At 37.8% G+C, this 22018-nt stretch overlaps 1 protein-coding gene across 2 annotated transcripts in view; it reads left to right on the top strand.

Annotated features, from left to right (window-relative positions):
• The first annotated feature begins 8740 nt into the window (after positions 1-8740).
• The window catches only part of LOC134478834 (UDP-glucuronosyltransferase 2B2), a 35158-nt gene continuing 21880 nt past the window's right edge, over positions 8741-22018 (top strand). The window contains exons 1-3 of one of the 2 annotated variants that reach the window (XM_087582136.1): positions 8741-9518; positions 12977-13125; positions 14156-14287. In XM_087582136.1, coding sequence (XP_087438262.1) covers positions 8786-9518; positions 12977-13125; positions 14156-14287 — 1014 coding nt within the window. In that variant the 5' untranslated portion in view covers positions 8741-8785. 2 annotated transcript variants of the gene reach the window in all.

Genomic DNA, 22018 nt, shown 5'->3' on the forward strand with positions numbered 1-22018 from the left:
CTTAATTCAAAAGACTAAACTCTGCAAAACAAATTCAAAGAAAAAAAAAAACCTCATGATTGCTTATCTCATTAGATGCTGAAAATGCCTTTGACAAAATCCAATATCCACTTCATGTTAAAAGTATCAGAGAGATAAGGGATACAAAGCACATTGCCTAACCTAACACACAGCACAATAGCCATCATCAAATTAAATGGAGGAAAACTTAAATCAATTCAACTAAATTCAACCAAAATCAGATAAAGCTATCATATATCTCCCTACTAGCATGGTTGTTCTCTGAGAGGCTCTACCCAGCATCTGACTCAGATACCCACAGTAAAACACTAGATGGAGCAAGGGGAGGATTGCAAACTGGAAAGGGATAGGATCTCCACAGAAAGACCAACAGAGTCAAATCGCCTGAAATATTGGGGGCCCTCAGAGACTGAACCACAAACGAAAGAGCATACAGAGGCTGAATTTTAGGTCTCCCTGCACACTTGTAGCAGAACTGGAGCTTGGTCTTCATGTGGGTTCCTAACAATTGGAGCTGGGGTTATGCCAAAAGCTGTTGCCTGTCCATTAGCTATGTTCTAGCTGGCTGCCTTGTCTGGCCTCAGTGGGAGAGAATGCACATCTACAGAGACTTGATGTACCAGGGTGGGCAGAATACCCAATGGGATTCCTAACTGCATAGAAGGGAAGGGGAGGATGAAAGAATTGTGAAAAGGCTTGGACCAGAGGTAGGCAGTAAACGGGAAGTAAAGTGAATGAATAAATAATAATTAATTAAAAAATACAAAACTGTTAATCCCCTTTGAAATGTTTCTTACTGAATTCTAATTAGATGTAACTGCAGAACTAATTTTGTTTCCGTTTGCATATTTATTGGGGTTTTTTTGTTTGTTTGTTTGTTTTGTTTCCAGGTCATATGTTGTTACTCTTGAAGTGAATTTGTATCAAGAGTCAGAGTGGTTGGATGATACCAGAAAAATAAGTCCCACTGAATCAATAAGCAAGGGGAAGAGGAGCTCACAGAGACTGGAGAAGCAACCACAGGTACTATATAGATCCACAACAGGTCCTCTTGCATATATAGCATAGATTATTCACTTAGTTTTATGGGAGTCCTGACTGGGAGAGCAAGTTAGAATATATCTCCTGTGCCAGCTCTTGGGATGCTTTTCCTCTTGTTGGGTTGCTGTGTCCACGTCAATATGATAGTTTTGCTTCAACTTACACTTTCCTTTGTCATGATTGGTTGTTACATCTTAGAAGCTTGCCGTTTTTTCTAATGAGAGACAGAGAGGGAGCAGATCAAGAAGGGAGAGGATGAGAGAGAAATGGGAGAAGTAAAGAGAGGGGAAACTATTGTTAGGATAAATTGTATGAAAATAATCTATTTTTTATATTTTTGGTTGTGAGCCTAGCCTTTAACGGCTGAGCCATCTCTCCAGCCCTATTTTTTAATTTAACAATTGAACACTTCCAGAATACTTGCTACTCAAAATTCATATTGTTGACTGAATAATTATTACTGTGTGTACATTTGATTCTTTTTACTAAGATACATCTCTGGAGATATGCCATTCATTATGTGTACTTCATTTCTAATTTTGTCAAATTGCTCAATAGTATTTTCTAGTAAAGCAAAATTGCCTAACATTTCATAATTTTGAAATCTTTATAAGTAAATACATCAATTTTACTCTTAGTAGTTTGTTGGCAGACAGTTTCTTGCCCTTCAGACACAAATGTTGTCTTGTTATTTCATAGATTTTACATCACTGTGTCATGATTTGTCCATAGAACAGGTCAACTCTATTGATTTTATTTGTAAAAGGGTAGTAATTTTAATTAATCACTTAAATTGATTAAGAAATACCTATGGAATTATAGAGATAATATTTGGGCTCTCTCTATGCTGGAATATCTAAATATAATTTGTCATTTTGCCAGAAGATGAGAAATAACAGGTAAGTCTCTTAACATGAAGAAATTTTAAAAAGTATTTAATGGATGATGTAATGGTAGCAGGGGAGGTCATATTCATTAAATTATCTTACAAGTGATTCTACAGAATGAAACACATAGAGTAGTTTCCCATGTGCTGCACACTGTTGTGAATGTACATCTGGTTAGATAATTGGATTTTAGCATAGAATGATCTAAGATTCAGGAGCCATGGGTAAGTTGGTCAAAAACAATTTACAAGACATCTCCTGATCTATGCGGGAAGATCAGGTGATAGAGGAAAAAATATGTATTGGGTAATTTTACTCTGTTCAAATGCAGTAGTGTGCTAGCTGTGAATCTCACTAAACCAACCACACAGACTCTGAAAGACAACATCTTCTCCCATCCAGGACACAACAAAAAGCTGCTAAAAGTCCCTGCATACTCTGATATGCCAGGTTAAGATTCATTTTATTCTTATCTATTATCAGAGTCAAGATAGTAGCTGCCTTGTGATCTGTTTCCTTTTAAAAGACAATTATTTTAGTTTGAGATTACAGCTATGAATAGTATATGTTCTGATCAAATTACCAGCTCTGCCATACCCACCATATTTCCCACTGTACTCCACCACTTTTCATTCCCAATTTCATATGTATTTTTTCAAACAAATTGAGTCAAATTTGTCTTATCAGCATGTGGCTAGGTATAATATTAAGTTTTGGAATGTTCCTTTGTATTGTAATGTTAAATATTGCACACTAAAGTCTGATTGCCACCAAGCACGCAGAGTTCCTCACATATACCATGTGATGCCTACATAATTTTGCCCCCATGTTATCACCCATTCATCAATAACGATGCCTACAGCTGGGCAGAAGAGAGGTGGGCATATAATTGTTTCACAGGCTTAGGTCTGAGGCAGAGACCAAGAGGAGGAGGAGGAGGAGGAGGAGGAGGAGGAGGAGGAGGAGGAGGAGGAGGAGGAGGGGGAGGAGATGCTTTGGGGTTGTTAAACCATAAGGACATGAGCATGATTGCTGCCTAGTTGGAATAAAAGCTGCCCAAATGGAAACTGCCAAGTTGTAACTCAGGGTTATTGAAAGAGATATAGATGAAATAGCATAGAACATTGATATCTGCCAGCTATAGTGCTGTTAAGTTTAACTTTAATTATAAAGGTTTCATATCTTTTATTTTGGAACTGAATGGTAAAGAATAGATAGAAATTCCCCATTAACTATTTACCAAAACAGGATAAAGCCATCTCCTGAAGCATGGTTAGCCATCACATTCTGAAGATCCTGACTTCATCCATAGTTGCCCTCACCTGACAGTAACTCCTCAGGCAGGGATGGGAGTTAATGTGTCCCTTATCTATTCTGGGATTATGGTCTGTAATCTTGGGCAGGTTTTGTGCACAGTAATGGGATTTGTATGTGCAACAGTTTTTCAGTCTTCAGAAAATTCTAGCCGTCACATCGATATTGTGGAATCTCAACATATTCATTCATAACTTGGCTCTTTATGGAAGAGACCAATGGAATATTGTTTTATTTTTCCAGGTTTTGTGACTTGATGATGGGAGGACTAAGTGAGTCACTATGTCTCATGAAATTCTTGCAAATTTATCATCAGACTGTTTATGATTGACTGCAATTATGCCATAAAACATTGGTCATACACTTACACTGTTGAATTGGATGATATGAATACATTGATCAACATAGATAGAAAAATTTTTAATTCATTTTTGGAAGAAATAATGATGTAAACTAACATGTAACTATGTAAACTAACATGCTTTCAATTCTTTATAGAGGAGAATTCAGAGACCAGTGACATTATGATGTCACTAGTTTTGTGAGATATTCTAAAATCTATGTGCCACAAATAATTGAACATGAAGTAATTACATCTTGTCTTATTGAGATCACTCCATCATAAAAGAGATATTAAATGCTCTTATGAAAACAGAATAATTAAAATCATTATTCAGGCAGTCCGGACCTTGCCCTGATCTGAAGGGACCAGGCCAAACAGCTCCCTGCACCCAAATCCTGTGGGAGGATAGAGAGACCTTCAGAGGGGAAGATGCATCTGGGAAGCAAGAGGAGACTACTCCCTGCCCACTTTTCTGACTCTAGAGGAAAATGCCTAGCACCTTCTGGGCCCCCTGTGCACAGGGACCTCGGAGAAGGCGGCACAGGACTTTCTGGTTGCTGCCGGCATGGAGAGCTGAAACGCAGCCCCCAGAGGAGCCACTTCAGCCTGAGACCAGAGGTAAGACCAACTATTCTGCTCCAAGTGACCTGCCTGGTGGACTCAGGACACATGCCCACAAGAACAACTGGAGACCACTAGACAAGAACAACTACACGTTCGAAAGCAGAACACTCTGTCCCCATAACTGGCTGAAAGAAAACAGGAAAACAGGTCTACAGCACTCCTGACATACAGGCCTATAGGATGGTCTAGCCACTGTCAAAAATAGCAGAACAAGGTAACACCAGAGACAACCTGATGGCGAGAGGCAAGCACAGGAATCCAAGCAACAGAAACCAAGACCGCATGGCATCATCGTAGTCCAATTCTCCCACCAAAGCAAAAACCGAATATCTAAACATGCCAGAAAAGCAAGATCTAGATATAAAATCACATTAGATCATGAAGATGGAGGACTTCAACAAGGACATAGAGAACTCCCTTAGAGAAATGCAGGAAAACACAAATAAACAAGCAGAAGCATATAGAGATGAAATGCAAAAATACTTGAAAGAATTACAGGAAAACACAAACAGGTGAAGGAATACCTTTTTCTCACCAACTCATGGTATTTTCTCCGAAATTGCCCATATAATCGGTCATAAAACAGGCCTCAACAGATACAGAGGGATAGAAATAATCCCATGCATCCTATCAAAACAACACGGGCTAAAGCTGTTTTTCAATAATAATAAGAAAATAACGCCCACATATACATGGAAGTTGAACAATGCTCTACTCAATGATAACCTGGTCAAAGAGGAAATAATGAAAGAAATTAAAGGCTTCTTAAAATTTAATAAAAATGAAGGTACAACATACCAAAACTTATGGGACACAATGAAAGCTGTGCTAAGATGAAAACTCACAGCTCTGAGTGCCTGAAGAAAGAAACAGGAGAGAGAGAATATATCAGCAACTTGACAGCACACCTAAAAGCTCTAGAACAAAAAGAAATAAATACACTCAGGAGGAGTAGAACGCAGGAAATAAACTCAGAGCTGAAATCAATGAAATAGAAAAAAAAGACTATAAAAAAAATCAACGGAACCCAAAGCTGATTCTTTCAGAAAATCAACAAGATAGATAAACCCTTAGCCTGACAAACCATAAGACACAGAGAAGGTATCCCAATTATCAAAATCAGATTTAAAAAGGGAGATATAACAGCAAAATCAGAGAATATTCAAAAAATCATCAGATCCTACTACAAAAATCTATATTCAACAAAACTTAAAAATCTGGAGGAAATGGAAAATTTCCTAGACAGACAGCAGGTACTGAAGTTAAATCAGGAACAGATAAATCATTTAAACAACCCCATAACTCCTAAAGAAATAGAAGCAATCTTTAAAGGTCTCCCAACCAAAAAGAGCCCGGGTCCAGATGGGTTCAGTGTAGAATTCTATCAGACCTTCATAGAATACCTCATACCTGTACTACATAAACTATTCCACAAAATTGAAAAGACGGAGCTCTACCAAATTCCTTCTATGAAGCCACAATTACTCTTATACCTAAACCCCACAAAGACCCAACAAAGAAAGGGAACTTCAGAACAATTTCCCTTATGAATATCGATGCAAAAATACTCAATAAAATTCTGGCAAACCAAATCCAAGAGCACCTCAAAACAATCATTCATAATGATCAAGTAGGGTTCATCCCAGGCATGCAGGGATGGTTTAATATATGGAAAACCATCAATGTAATCCACTAAATAAACAAACAAAGATAAAAACCACATAATCATTTCATGAGATGCTGAGAAAACATTTGACAAAATACAACACCCCTTCATGGAAAGAACAAGAATTCAGGGCCTATACCTAAAAATAGTAAAAATCCATGTACAGCAAACCAATAGATAATATTAAACTAAATGGAGAGAAACTTGAAGCAATCCCACTAAATCAGGGACTAGACCTAGCCAGAGCAATCAGACAACTAAAGGAGATCAAAGGGATATACATTGGAAAGGAACAAGTCAAAATATCACTATTTGCAGATGATATGATTGTACATTTAAGTGACCCCAAAAGTTCCACCAGAGAACTACTAAACCTGATAAACACCTTCAGCAAAGTGGCTGGGTATAAAATTAACTCAAATAAATCAGTAGCCTTCCTCTACACAAAAGAGAAACAAGCCAAGAAAGAAATTAGGGAAACGACACCCTTCATAATAGTCCCAAATAATATAAAGTACCTCGGTTTTACTTTAACCTAGCATGTAAAAGATCTGTAAAATAAGAACTTCAAGCCTCTGAAGAAAGAAATCGAAGAACATCTCAGATTAGGGAAAGATCTCCCATGCTCATGGATTATCAGGATTAATATGGTAAAAATGGCCATTTTACCAAAAGCAATCTATAGATTCAATGCAACACCATTAAAATTTCCAATTCAATTCTTCATAGAGTTAGACAGAACAATTTGCAAATTCATCTGGAATAACAAAAAAGCTAGGACAGCTAGAACTATCCTCAACAATAAAAGGACTTCTGGGGGAATAAGTATCCCTGAACTCAAGCAGTATTACAGAGCAATAGTGATAAAAACGGTATGGCATTGGTACAGAGACAGGCAGATAGACCAGTGGAATAGAATTGAAGACGCAGAAATGAACCCACACACCTATGGTCACTTGATTTTTGACAAAGGAGCTAAAACAATCCAATGTGACAAAGACCATTTTTAACAAATGGTACTGGTTCAACTGGATGTCAGCATGTATAAGAATGCAGATCGATCCATTCTTATCATCTTGTACAAAGCTTAAGTCCAAGTGGATCAAGGACCTCCACATCAAACCAGATACACTCAAACTAATGGAAGAAAAGTAGGGAAGAATCTTGAACACATGGGCACTGGAGAAAATTTCCTGAACAAAATAACAGCTTATGCTGTACGATCAAGAATCGACAAATGGGATCTCATAAAACTACAAAGCTTCTGTAAGGCAAAGGACACTGTTGTTAGGCAACCAACAGATTGGGAAAAGATCTTTACCAATGCTACAACTGATAGAGGGCTCATATCCAAAACATAAAAAGAACTCATTAAGTTAGACTGCAGGGAGAAAAATGACCCAATTAAAAATGGGGGACAAATCTAAACAAAAAATTCACAGCTGAGGGATGCCAAATGGCTGAGAAGCACCTAAAGAAATGTTCAACATCTTTAGTCATAAGGGAAATGCAAATCAAAAGCAACCCTGGAATTCCACCTCGCACCAGTGAGAATGGCTAAGATCAAAAACTCTGGCAACAGTAGACGCTGGAGAGAATGTGGAGATAGAGGAACACTCCTCAGTTGTTGGTGGGATTGCAGACTGGTACAACCATTCTGAAAATCAGCCTGGATCATTCTCAGAAAATTGGACATTGAACTACCTGAGGACCCAGCTATACCTCTCTTGGGCATATACCCAAAAGATGCCCCAACATGTAACAAAGACACATGCTCCACTATGTTCATAGCAGCCTTATTTATAATAGCCAGAAGCTGGAAAGAACCCAGATGCCCTTCAAAAGATGAATGGATACAGTAAATATGGTATATCTACACAATGGAATATTACGCATCTATCAAATATAATGACTTTATGAAATTCATAGGCAAATGGATGGAACTGGAAAATATCATCCTGAGTGAAGTAACCCAATTACAGAAAAACTCACATGGTATGCACTCATTGATAAGCGGATATTAGCCCAAATTCGCAAAGTACCTTGAATGTACAGAACACATGAAACTCAAGAAAAATGACAAAATGCAGATGCTTCACTCCTTTAAAAGAGGAACAGGAATACTCTTGGGAGGGGATAGGGAGTCAATGTTTAGAACAGAGACTGAAGTAATGCCCATTCAGAGCCTGCCCTACATGTGGCCCATACATATACAGCCACCAAACTAGATAAGATGGATGAAGAAAGTGCAGGCTGACAGGATCCGGATGTAAATCTCTCCTGAGAGACAGAGCCAAATATGGCAAATACTTAGGCAAATGCCAGCAGCAAACCATGAAAATGAGAATGGGACCCCCGTTGAAGGAATCAGAGAAAGGACTGAAAGAGCTTGAAGGTGCTCGAGACCCCATATGAACAACAATGCCAAGCAACCAGAGCTTCCAGGGACTAAGCCACTACCCAAAGACTATACATGGGCTGACCCTGGGCTCCAACCTCATAGGTAGCAATGAATAGCCTAGTAAGAGCACCAGTGGAAGGGGAAGCCCTTGGTCCTGCCAAGACTGAAATCCAGTGAACGAGATTGTTGCGGGGAGAGCAGTAATGGTGGGAGGATGGGGAGGGGAACACACATATAGAAGAGGAGAGGGAGGAGTTAGGGGGATGTTGGCCTGGAAACCGGGAAAGGGAATAACCATTGTATATAAGAAATACCCAAATTAATAAAGATGGAGAAAAAAGTCATTATTTCTTTTTCCTATCACCATGGTATCTGTTACTTACCAGCTTTGAGCAATGCAAGTTATATTTTAACCTCTTGTATAAAGCTTTTCGGATAAAAGATCAAGCAGTGATAGAAGGGAACACACTGTGACCAGAAGGACTTTGATGTTCAAAATGCCCAGAAAGTGGATTTCTGCTCTGTTCCTGCTACAGATAAGTTACTGTTTCAAATCTGGGCACTGTGGGAAGGTGTTGGTGTGGCCGATGGACTTTAGTCACTGGATGAATATAAAAATAATCCTTGATGAACTTGTACAGAGGGGCCATGAGGTCACTGTTCTGAAACCTTCGGCTTACTTTTTTCTTGATCCGAAAAAATCGTCTGACCTTAAGTTTGAAATTTTTTCTACATCTATCAGTAAAGATGAGCTGCAAAATCATTTCATAAAACTTTTGGATGTGTGGACTTATGAGTTGCCAAGAGATACATGTTTGTCATATTCTCCTATCCTTCAAAATCTAGTTTATGAATTTTCTTATTTTTATCTAAGTATTTGTAAAGACGCTGTTTCAAACAAGCAGCTCATGACAAAACTACAGGAATCCAAGTTTGATGTTCTTTTCGCAGATCCTGTGGCTTCCTGTGGGGATCTGATAGCTGAACTGCTCCACATTCCTTTTCTGTACAGTCTTAGCTTCTCTCCAGGCCACAAACTTGAAAAGTCCATTGGAAAATTTATACTCCCTCCATCTTATGTGCCTGTAATTTTGTCGGGACTGGCTGGCAAAATGACATTCATAGACAGGGTAAAAAATATGATATGTATGCTTTATTTCGACTTTTGGTTCGAGAGACTTAGACACAAGGAATGGGACACGTTTTACAGTGAGATTTTGGGTAAGTTACATTTTTGCTCAGTAGACTGAAAACCTAAGTTTCACATGTGTGTAAGACTTATGTCCATGAAATACAAAGTGAAGTAATCTTTTATAGGTGATCAAATGTATAATGATAGCAGCCATCCAAGTCACAACCTCTTGTAAAAGCTCATGTAATTCATCAAATGGAAGAAGGTAACTCTTCTCATACAAGACATTTTGGTTAGCTATACCGTTGCATAGAGATGAAACTAGATGGTCTCTGGGTGATTCTTTACTCATCCTGTATTTTAGTAAGTTTCTAAGCAGTTAGCAAATCTTGTTTCATGAAGGTTCAAGAATGATATATTTCACAGTATCAATATGTATATAAACATTGAAGAAATTATTTTCTTTTGCCTAGGCCAGTGTCTTCATTTAAAATGAAAATGTAGGGTCCGAAAACATGGACAAAGGGTTGAGATTGTTTCTATACAGTTTAGTACCTGAGCTCTCTTCCCAGTATCACTCATTTCCAATGGCAGAAACCTGCCTATAACTTCAGTTTCAAGAGAAATGCTGCCCTTTGATGATCCACAGGCACTGGTTTAAACTTAACCTATGCTCTTGCAGATATGCATACAAATAAATGAAAAGATAGATCATAAAATATTTTCTTTATTTATTTTTTTAAAATTTCCCTAATCTTGGAAGCTATTTTGGTATTTCCCAAGTTTAGAAGTGCCACTGATGTTTCTACCAGTCCCACATTTCTTTTTTGAGTCCCTTCCAAAATTCGATTGCAAATGGCTAAATTCAACAGAAGCATGGACACACGTGCTGAAGTTTTTGAAGTCATGTCCTTATTTCTCTTGAAAATATCTGACAGCTAAACTAGCCCAAAATTCCTATTATTTTTTTTTTATTATTAAATTGAGTATTTCTTATATTCATTTTGAGTGTTATTCCCTTTCCCGGTATCCGGGCAAACAACCCCCTCCCCCCTCTTCTTCCTTATGGGTGTTCCCCTCCCGACCCTCCCCCCATTGCCGCCCTCCCCCCACCAGTCTAGTTCATTGGGGGTACAGTCTTAGCAGGACCCAGGGCTTCTCCTTCCACTGGTGCTCTTACTAGGATATTCATTGCTACCTATGAGGTCAGAGTCCAGGGTCAGTCCATTTATAGTCTTTAGGTAGCGGCTTAGTCCCTGGAAGCTCTGGTTGCTTAGCATTGTTGTACATATGGGGTCTCGAGCCCCTTCAAGATCTTCCAGTTCTTTCTCTGATTCCTTCAACGGGGGTCCTATTCTCAGTTCAGTGGTTTGCTGCTGGCATTCGCCTCTGTATTTGCTGTATTCTGGCTGTGTCTCTCAGGAGCGATCTACATCCGGCTCCTGTCGGTCTGCACTTCTTTGCTTCATCCATCTTGTCTAATTGGGTGGCTGTATATGTATGGGCCACATGTGGGGCAGGCTCTGAATGGGTGTTCCTTCAGTCTCTGTTTTAATCTTTGCCTCTCTCTTCCCTGCCAAGGGTATTCTTGTTCCCCTTTTAAAGAAGGAGTGAAGCATTCACATTTTGATCATCCACCTTGAGTTTCATTTGTTCTAGGCATCTAGGGTAATTCAAGCATTTGGGCTAATAGCCACTTATCAATGAGTGCATACCATGTATGTCTTTCTGTGATTGGGTTAGCTCACTCAGGATGATGTTTTCCAGTTCCAACCATTTGCCTACGAATTTCATAAAGTCGTTGTTTTTGATAGCTGAGTAATATTCCATTGTGTAGATGTACCACATTTTCTGTATCCATTCCACTGTTGAAGGGCATCTGGGTTCTTTCCAGCTCTGGCTATTATAAATAAGGCTGCAATGAACATAGTTGAGCACGTGTCTTTTTTATATGTTGGGGCATCTTTTGGGTATATGCCCAAGAGAGGTATAGCTGGATCCTCAGGCAGTTCAATGTCCAATTTTCTGAGGATCCTCCAGACTGATTTCCAGAATGGTTGTACCAGTTTGCAATCCCACCAACAATGGAGGAGTGTTCCTCTTTCTCCACATCCTCGCCAGCATCTGTTGTCCCCTGAGTTTTTGATCATAGCCATTCTCACTGGTGTGAGGTAAAATCTCAGGGTTGTTTTGATTTGCATCTCCCTTATGACTAAAGATGTTGAACATTTCTTTAGGTGTTTCTCAGCCATTTGCCATTCCTCAGCTGTGAATTCTTTGTTTAGCTCTGAACCCCATTTTTTAATAAGGTTATTTGTTTCCCTGCGGTCTAACATCTTGAGTTCTTTGTATATTTTGGATATAAGGCCTCTATCTGTTGTAGGATTGGTAAAGATCTTTTCCCAATCTGTTGGTTGCTGTTTTGTCCTAACCACAGTGTCCTTTGCCTTACAGAAGCTTTGCAGTTCTATGAGATCCCATTTGTCGATTCTTGATCTTAGAGCATAAGCCATTGGTGTTTTGTTTAGGAAATTTTTTCCAGTGCCCATGTGTTCCAGATGCTTCCCTAGTTTTTCTTCTATTAGTTTGAGTGTGTCTGGTTTGATGTGGAGGTCCTTGATCCACTTGGACTTAAGCTTTGTACAGGGTGATAAGCATGGATCGATCTGCATTCTTCTACATGTTGCCCTCCAGTTGAACCAGCACCATTTGCTGAAAATGCTATCTTTTTTCCATTGGATGGTTTTGGCTCCTTTGTCAAAAATCAAGTGACCATAGGTGTGTGGGTTCATTTCTGGGTCTTCAATTCTATTCCATTGGTCTATCTGTCTGTCTCTGTACCAATACCATGCAGTTTTTATCACTATTGCTCTGTAATACTGCTTGAGTTCAGGGATAGTGATTCCCCCTGAAGTCCTTTTATTGTTGAGGATAGCTTTAGCTATCCTGGGTTTTTGTTATTCCAGATGAACAAAATTCCTATTCTTATAATTCTGAACATATTGATTCTTTTATAATATAAATGCTTTTAAACATATTAAAATTAAACAAGACTAGATGCATTAGTCATAGATTTAGCTATTTATAATCATTATAATTCCATATAAGGAATAAAGACTACTTACAAACTATCAGGACACTGAATACACTGGCTAGGGTGCACATCAAGGTGAAAGTTTTGACGTGGAGTGTCTGCTTATATTTACATAGGTTTTTTTTTGAAGTGTTGGAGAGAAAACACGGATTGCATATTCACATATTGGCCTAGAGGTTTATTTCCTGTATATATTTATGGTTTTATATTATTGAGGAAGCATAAAATAAGACTTACAGATTAATTTAAAAATAAATACAAGTTACCATGTATTTATATGATCTATAAATCAGTTTTTGATATGTTATATTATACATTAAAATATTACATTTTACATGCACATGTTCTACATAAAACATAAATTCTTCCAACATTTTAAGGAAATAGATTTCATACTCAGCAGACAGTTCTGTCAAATTTTCTCTGTCTCATTTGCTCATTTTCCCTATCTAGGAAGGCCCACCACCGTAGATGAGACAATGAGCAAAGTAGAAATATGGCTTATTAGATCCTATTGGGATTTGAAATTTCCCCACCCAACATTACCAAATGTTGACTATATTGGAGGACTCCATTGCAAACCTGCTAAACCCTTGCCTAAGGTAAATACATTCTTTTTGTGTTTTTCATTTCATATCATTTCGGATGAAATGTTCTACATCTTTCATTACATTCTTCTCCCACTAATAGAGATATGTGGGAAGTGGAATTAAAAGTCCTGCTAAATGGGAGCTAAATAAACCCAGAAAAGAGGATGACAGACATAAAAAAATATATCAGTGAGTTAAGTCATGTAGGCTATTGGAGTGATTAGCAATTGGGTAAAGTTCTTTACCAAGCAACCATAAGAAAATGAGTTTGAATTCCAGTGCCCATATACAGAGTTGAGTATTCTGGCACAGCATGTATGACTTTAGTAATGAGTTGCAGAATCAGGTTAAAACTGAGGATACTAACTTGTTAAAATAGTGAGATTCATGTTCAATGAGAGACAATCTCAGAAATAATATGTTAAAGTTAATAGAGTAGAACATCTGATTTTATCATGGCCTTCATTAGCTAAAACAAATGTAGGGAATTTGGAGAAATTAAGAAAATATGCTCATTAATAACAATATCAAAAATTATTACATACTATGTGATTGTTTATTACAGTTATGATTATTTTATAAAGAGTCAAAACATTTTATTTATCATAGAAGGAAATGTGCATTAACTGTCACATGTGTACATACCACAGCATAGATATCATTTAATTAAACTCTAGCTAAGAGTATTAAATCAGCCATTATAGGAGAAAACTGAACAGTAATGCGACATTTGTGAATTCTGTTGGATGAAAAATGTAATTCAGTTACAAATTTACCAATAGTTCACACAATATATTTGCATTCGTTAGCTTTCAATTCACCAGAGGAAAACATTGAGAACATTTGTTGAACAAGTATGAGTATACTACATACTGCTGCCTGTGTTTTTCCATGCCAGTTCTGTCTTTTGTATGTTTTGTATGATTCTATACATTCCTAAGAATACTTCAATTTTTATTTTCCTAGAGTTCTTTTGTAAAGCTTTCATAAGTGATTGTTCTACAATTGCTATTGTGTGACCGAGAAAGTGATTTATTCACAGGATATGGAAGAATTTGTCCAGAGCTCTGGAGAGCACGGTGTGGTGGTGTTTTCTCTGGGGTCAATGGTCAGCAACATGACAGAAGAAAAGGCCAACGCAATTGCATGGGCCCTTGCCCAGATTCCACAAAAGGTGAGATAAAGTGCCCATGGGAGGTGACTGTAAACTGAGACTGTAAAAGTACTCAGAAAGTCTGATTCTAACAGTGATTGTGTGAAACCTAAAGGTTTAGCTAATGTCTAATTTACCAAGCCAAATTACAAACAGAAACACACAAGAGATGTCACAATACAGAGGATATTTTTGACTACAAGTGCCTTGAATATCAATCTTGTGATTTCTGTAGGTACATTCTGAAATGGTGGCATTCTGATGACAAGGGTCATGACTGTGAAGGGCATAGGTTGATATAGAAAATTCTTCTTGATTTCTCATGAAATGATAATAGTTGCAGCCATTGTTAGTTCTTGTGAACCAAAACCAACATGTACAGAACTTGTGCAACTGAAAACACAACAAATCTAAGACAACCCTTCACTAGTGGATGACCACACATGGGAAAATATTTGGAAAGGACAAATGGCTCCTTAAAATTTATTGTTTGATTTTAATTTTGATGATAAAAGCATACATAGTTAATACTGCACAGGTCAAATTAATACATTGGGCTTTCACAATGCACTGGCAATTTATTGGAGTATTTAACACAAACCCTTGTGGAGCTGCTTCCCAGAGACTGTGACTTGACACAATTTCATACTGTAACTCAGGTTAGTGGCTTCAATAGCCAGAAATCTCCATTCCTCAGACTCCTGAGGTAGGAAGATAGATGATTTTTAAGAACTTAAATAGTAGGGTGGGTAAGGAAGAGGGTGATTTAGTGAAGATTGGGGTAAGGAGGGATGAATAAGAAAAAAACATTATATGAAACTCTTAGGGAAATGAAAAAAGAGATATCAATGTAAATGTGTGGTCCTAGTCATTATTTGGAGTTCAGGTATGCAGATGATGCCAACATGCTCTGAACCTTTGGTCCACAGCAACTGCTCTTCAAAGGGTTGCATGTCTATGTTGTTGTAAAAATATAAAAATAAAATGGTAATTGTCTTTTACCCTGCTTGGTCCGCACCACGGTGCACCAAGATATCTTCTAGATATCTTGGTGGAAACACATCCCAGCCACACTTTCCTAAACTCAAACCCCCACATAAAAGAACATACAACACAATAATCTTAGATCCAATTGGTAAGATATAATTGCCCACTTAAACATACAAAGCCCAGTACCATCCATCCCTTGAGAACATTAATAACAACCTGTAAATACACAGAGCAGAATCATAACATCACCTGCCATGGCTTCTCCCCTCTCTCCATCTCCTCTTCTCCTCCTCTCTCCCTTAGTCTCCTCCTCTTCCTTCAAACTTCTCTCCCGCCCATCCTTCCTTCTCCTCCAATGACAGGCCTCCTTCTATCCTGTACCTGCCTCACCTGTGTCATCATCCTATATTTCACCCTTTTGTCTAATTAAAAAAAAAACTTTTCTCTAAAATATAAGCTGAGCACAACTACTATCATTTTGTAATTAAGAGCATAAAATATATCTAATACCCAGTCCAATGCTATATCAGTTAAACAGAACATTTAGTTATCCATTCCAGCTTGTGAAAGGCTTAAAATCTGTATTATATCTTGGCTAGCTTGTATACTACCTGATAACTATCCAATAAAATATGTATATTTAGCGTTAAACAGCCTGATAGGCTATGAGACTATGTCTTCAACCCTGTCAGAAATCTGGGAATGACCAAATATCTATACACATAGGAAGCCTAACACGGCTTGAGAACTGAGAGGTTGTAGAGACAAATCTCCACTAGCACAGTCCCCTGTTAGCAACATGTGAGCACAAGCCTTCTGGCCCAAAATCAACTGACAGACTCTAGAAATGCAGATTTTAAAGGGCTGATCACCCTGTCTTGGCAGAGTTTATCAGTCAACTATTTGCATAATTTGTCCATTTCTGGACAGTATTAGTCTGCAGATGAAACAGGCAATTTTGTGTAGTGGCTGCCTAGCCACAAAGTATTGCATCACCTGGAGGTAGAGATGTTCACATTCTTCATTAAATCCACCAAAGGGGAACTGTTAGGAGCAGACATGTCTCAGCAAAAGATCAATAACTTTAAATCTCAATTTTGTGGATTTCTGACGTTTTTTAAAACCATCTACTTATATAAGACAATATGTACTCTTGTCTTTATATCTTAATAATATCTTGAAAGTTCTCTCACAAAGTCAGTAATATGTTTGCTATTTGGCCCTTAACTCACATGTGTAATCAACTCAGATGTTTGTAATGACATCAATAGAAGGACTGGCTCTAAACCTTGTACTTTTAAACTCTTTTGACAAATAAATTCTATACCAAAGCAAAGATATGATTTCGGCTTAGTTACCAAATGAGATTATGACTGTACAATTCAATCTAGCTAATTCCTCCCTGTTAAATTACAACCAATTTTAAGTACCTCATAAAAACAATTTTAGAAAAAACACTTTCAGCCTCACAAAGTCCAGGGAATTGTGGCGACGACTCCTCTATAACGTCTTCAAGCTGTACATGGGTGTTGAGATATCCTTAGGGGTAGGGGGTAGGAAGAATGAAGCAAATGCTGTAGCTGATGTGTCCTGACTGGACTCAGCTGAAATCCTTGTGACCAGGATTCCAAGTAGGCACACTCTGTAAAATACAGCTTTGAAGACAAAGGTTTAGAATCGAGATATCTTTTTGTTTGATTCTCCTGAATAAAATTTTCAGGCGGTCTACCTCTATCAAATCTGATCAGTATGACTCTGTGAGGTTTCCAGAGCCTAATCACAGGTTTTAAAAATATAAAGACAAAATCTTTCTCCCAAAATACTGTGTTCCTTAGACTGAAACCAGAAAAGCTTGTATCTTGCACTCTCTCCCAGAGTAATAATATAATTATAAAACTCAAAGTCACACCCATTATGAAAATTAAACAATTTTTTAAAAAGGAAGTAAGCTGAACAATGAGTCTGATAGGCTTTTGTACTCTATGAGATCAGGAATTTAACCCAAAATATATCCATCTGTTAAGCTCTCTACCCGGAGCCACAGATTTTTCTTTAACCTTAATAACTTCTAAAATATATGCTTGCATTCACTCTCCTTGGTTTTACAGACATTTCATCACAACTCTCTACTTGGAGTTAGTGACTAATTTTTCCCTATCTAAATTCTGAACCATGGATGAAAATCCCCACCTGATTCAGGTAATCTCTTTACTCTTTTCTTTCTAAAAACAGACTCAATCCCCTTTTAATAATACCTGCAATTAAGAAATAGCTTGTCTAACTAGGATTTCAACCCAAAATTCCCGTGGAGTCCACGTTAAAAAGAATATGAGTATCCTGAAAGAATTTCTAAACAACTTTCTTTAAAAAGCAGCTTTTAATCTCTGACTCTCTGATCTGCCATTACTTATCACACAGGAGGGGACCAACAGCCTGCCAGCCCAGGTGGCTTTGCCTTTCTTTGTTTGAATTCCTGCTCTTAAGATATTAACTTGGCACCAGCCTCCTCTTACTTAGAAAATAAAAACTTTCTCTCAACTCTCAGGATTACTAGTGCATTCTTGCCCATCACATTAGTGTGCCATCTGTTGTTATAAAAATATAAAAATAATAAAGAGTATAGTTGTCTTTTACCCCGCTAGGCCCACGCCACAGTGTCCCAAGATATTTGCTAGATATTTTGGCGGAAACACATCCCAGCCACACTTTCCTACACTCAAACCCCCACATAAAAGAACACACAACACAATAATCTTAGATCCAGTTGGTAAGATATAATTGCCCACTTAAACATACAAAGCCCAGTACCATCCATCCCTTGAGAACATTAATAACAACCTGTAAATACACAGAGCAGAATCTTAACATCACCTGCCATGGCTTCTTCCCTCTCTCCATCTCCTCTTCTCCTCCTCTCTCCCTTAGTCTCCTCCTCTTCCTTCAAACTTCTCTCCCACCCATCCTTCCTTCTCCTCCAATGACAGGCCTCCTTCTATCCTGTACCTGCCTCACCTGTGACATCATCCTATATGTCTACTCGGCTGAAGTTGGTACAGAAGGTTTAATACCTGTGTTTGAATCCTACACTGTCACCATTTCATAGAAAGGTGGAAGCCAGAGGCATTAGCCAACTTTATTCAGAGAATAACACTCCGAGGGTCACAAAAGGTCATATGAGTCCATAGCACATGATTTCCAGCTTCGTTCAATCATAAAATGATATGTGTATGATAAAACCAAAGTTTTGTCAAAAGAAACATGAAGGACAGCTTAAACACTGCCTGGCATACAGTAGGAAGTTGAAGTGGTTAACCTGAAGCAGACCCACTCTTCTCTGCTAGAGCTGAGAAGAGGGCCAAATCACAATCCAAGAGTAACTTCTGGGTTTGAAGAAACTATGGTCAATGACCCTTGTCTAGTTTTCTTAGAATGTTTTCACAAGCACTGAAAAATTTCCTCTATGTTCAGAGTCTTTTCTCACATCTCTTCATTTCTGACTTTTTTAAGCACAGAATATCCAGAGTTATTTTAATATGCATTCAAATTTAGTTATATTTGGATGCATGAATATCCCCAGATTCATGGGAATAAACAGATGGACTCACCAGAAATCCTCAGGTGAGGACAGACAATGGCAACAGTTAACTTCTTGTTTGGTACATACAGTTCTTAATAGGCCAATGTAGATAGACTTTACTTCTGGTGGCAGAGTCAATGAATCTTTTTACCTTTTAGCTGGAGGATTTCTATCTTCATCATGACTGCCATTATTTTCTTACCTGCATTTTTGTCCTTCATGACTCAGGCCTAGAGGAGCCTGAGAGAAATCCAAATTGTTTCATTGGAACATCTGCAATGGCAGATACATATCCTTTGCCAAACCTTGAGACAGTTGGCCTCCCAAGGTGAAAGTAGTTGTAATCACCTAGGCCTGTCTAAAGGAAATCCAGAATACTATGTAGAGAAATAATTTGTGTTCCTGAATATTTATCACCTTCAGGTAAATTTAAAAATGAGCATATATTAGGAAAGTTCAAGGAGATCTCTTGCTGTCCTCCATGATGATTTATTTTTAATAATTGTTATTTTATGGAAGTAGAAGCAATTAAGAAAGCACAAAGGGAGACAACCCTGGATATAGAATACCAAAGGAAGAGACAAGGAGCCGTAGATACAATCATCACCAACAGAATACAAGAGAAAGAAGAGAGAATCTCAGGAGCAGAAGATTCCATAGAATCATCGACACAACGGTCAAAGATAATGTAAAATGTAAAAAGCTGCTGGTCCAAAATATACAGGAAATCCAGTACTCAATGAAAAGATCAAACCAAAGGACAATAGGTATAGAAGAGAGGGAAGACTGCCAGCCAAAAAGACCAGTAAATATCTTCAGCAAAATCATAGAAGAAAACTTCCCAAACTTAAAGAAAGAGATGTCTATAATCATACAAGAAGCCTACAGAACTCCAAATAGATTGGACCAGAAAAGAAACTCCTCCCATCACATAATAGTCAAAACACCAAATGCACAAAACAAAGAAAGAATATTAAAAGCAGTAAGGGAAAAAGGTCAAGTAACATATAAAGGCAGACCTATCAGAATCACACCAGACTTCTCACCAGAGACTATGAAAGCCAGAAGATCCTGGACAGATGTCATACAGACCCTAAGAGAACACAAATGCCAGCCCAGATTACTTTGTATCCTGCAAAACTCTCAATTAACATAGATGGAGATACCAAGATAGTCCATGACAAAACCAAATTTACACAATATCTTTCTACAGGAACCAGATGTAGATCTCTACTGAGAGACACAGCCAGAATACAGCAAATACATAGGCGAATACCATCATTAAACTACAGACCTGAGAAAGGGACCCCCGTTGTAGGAATCTTAAAAGGGACTGAAAGAGCTTGAAGGTGCTCGAGACCCCATATGAACAACAATGCCAACCAACCAGATCTTCTAGGACCTAAGGCCAGATCTTCTAGCCACTACCCAAAGACTATATATGGACTGACCCTGGGCTCCAACCTCATAGGTAGCCATGAATAGCCTAGTAACAGCACTAGTGGAAGGGGAAGCCCTTGGTCCTGCCAAGACTGAAATCCAGTGAGCGAGATTGTTGACGGGGGGTGGGGAAGCAGCAATGGTGGGAGGATGGGGAGGGGAACACCCTTAAAGAAAGGGAGGGGGAGAGTTTAAGGGGATGTTGGCCTGGAAACCAGGAAAGGGAATAACAATCTAAATGCAAATAAGAAATACCCATGTGGGTTGGGGATTTAGCTCAGTGGTAGAGCGCTTGCCTAGCAAGCACAAGGCCCTGGGTTCAGTCCCCAGCTCCGAAAAAAAGAAAAGAAAAAAAAAGTAAAAAAAATAGCCAGGTTACTAAAGATGACAAAAAAAGAAAAAAAATGTTATTTTAACATTCCATGTGTTCTCTCAATTATACCCTGGCCATGATGGTCATAAAGAATTCTTAAAATATGATGTATATTCCATCATTTACAGAAGTTTTAATTTTTTCTGCTACAGCCTAGTCCACTGTCAGTTTCTATTAATGTAGGCACTCCTTATCGTCAAAAGTTTAGATAAGAAAATGTACATTGCAAAAGAATTTTCTGAGTACAGTGGTAGAACCAAAAGAAATTTAGAATGTATATCAATGCACATATGCAGGTACACATCCAAGAGAGAAGAGCATAGTGAATTGCATCTATTTTTTCTAATTTCTTATTTTTATCTTTTTTGTCAACTCTTGCTTTATGAATATGATATCAAAATGGATAATAAATAGTATATTCTTGTAAAATTTGTATAACTTTTCTATGTGTGATATGGTATTGACAATAGTTCCTCCCATGATATACCAATTGACCAAGAAGAGAAAGGCAAGTAAAATATTATGGCCATTATAAAGTAGATGGATCCATTCCAAAGGCTTATTCATTTTGTTGTTTAATACATATAGGAGAAAATTTAGTGGAAAAAAATAAGTGTAAAGGCAGTGAGGATTCCACAATATAAATAATGCCTTTTTACTTTGATTCAAATAGATGTAATAATTTTGACTCTGAAAATGAAATCATCGATTTTCTAATGCCATCAGCCAGAGTTAAATAGAATGGTTAGTCTACAATTAGGTATTCTCAAATATAGTATGTAGGTGATAAATATTCTCTGATAATTTTGAAAGTTGTTCAATGTTTTTAAATTGTTCTTTTCATGGTTACCAACAATCATTCTTGTTACTAGTTGACCTAGATATTACAATGTCTGACCTTTGTACCATGACAGGAGTAATAATTATTCCATATTTATGTAGCACATTCTGAACCTTGCCATATACATATTGTAGGTCTTTTGGTTTGGAGGTGATTATCAGAAAATCATCGATATAATGAATAATATAACCATAAGAGAAGGCATGCCTCATAGGTCTATAACCATTACAGCGTGAAATTGAGGCATCAGAGTGCATTTTGCCATCCTCTGAGGTAATAAAGGACATTGAAATTACAGCTGTGGTTCTTAAGGGTTGAGTGAAGAAACAGAAAAGGCTAAACATACCTTATTATTAAGATGAATAGGTATAGTGTAAAAGCAGTTTTTCAAATTCATAACAATTGAAGACCAATCTTTACTAATAGGTGTCAGTGTAGGTAATGGCTGTAAAGCTCAAATAGACCACATGGCAGCATTAAGATTTCACAAGTCAACTAAGCATTCTGTTTATCATATTTGGAAGTTACAAA

This window comes from Rattus norvegicus, chromosome 14 (assembly GCF_021556685.1).
Source record: "Rattus norvegicus strain SHRSP/BbbUtx chromosome 14, alternate assembly SHRSP_T2T, whole genome shotgun sequence".
In the NCBI taxonomy this organism is placed as follows: Eukaryota; Metazoa; Chordata; class Mammalia; order Rodentia; family Muridae; genus Rattus; species Rattus norvegicus.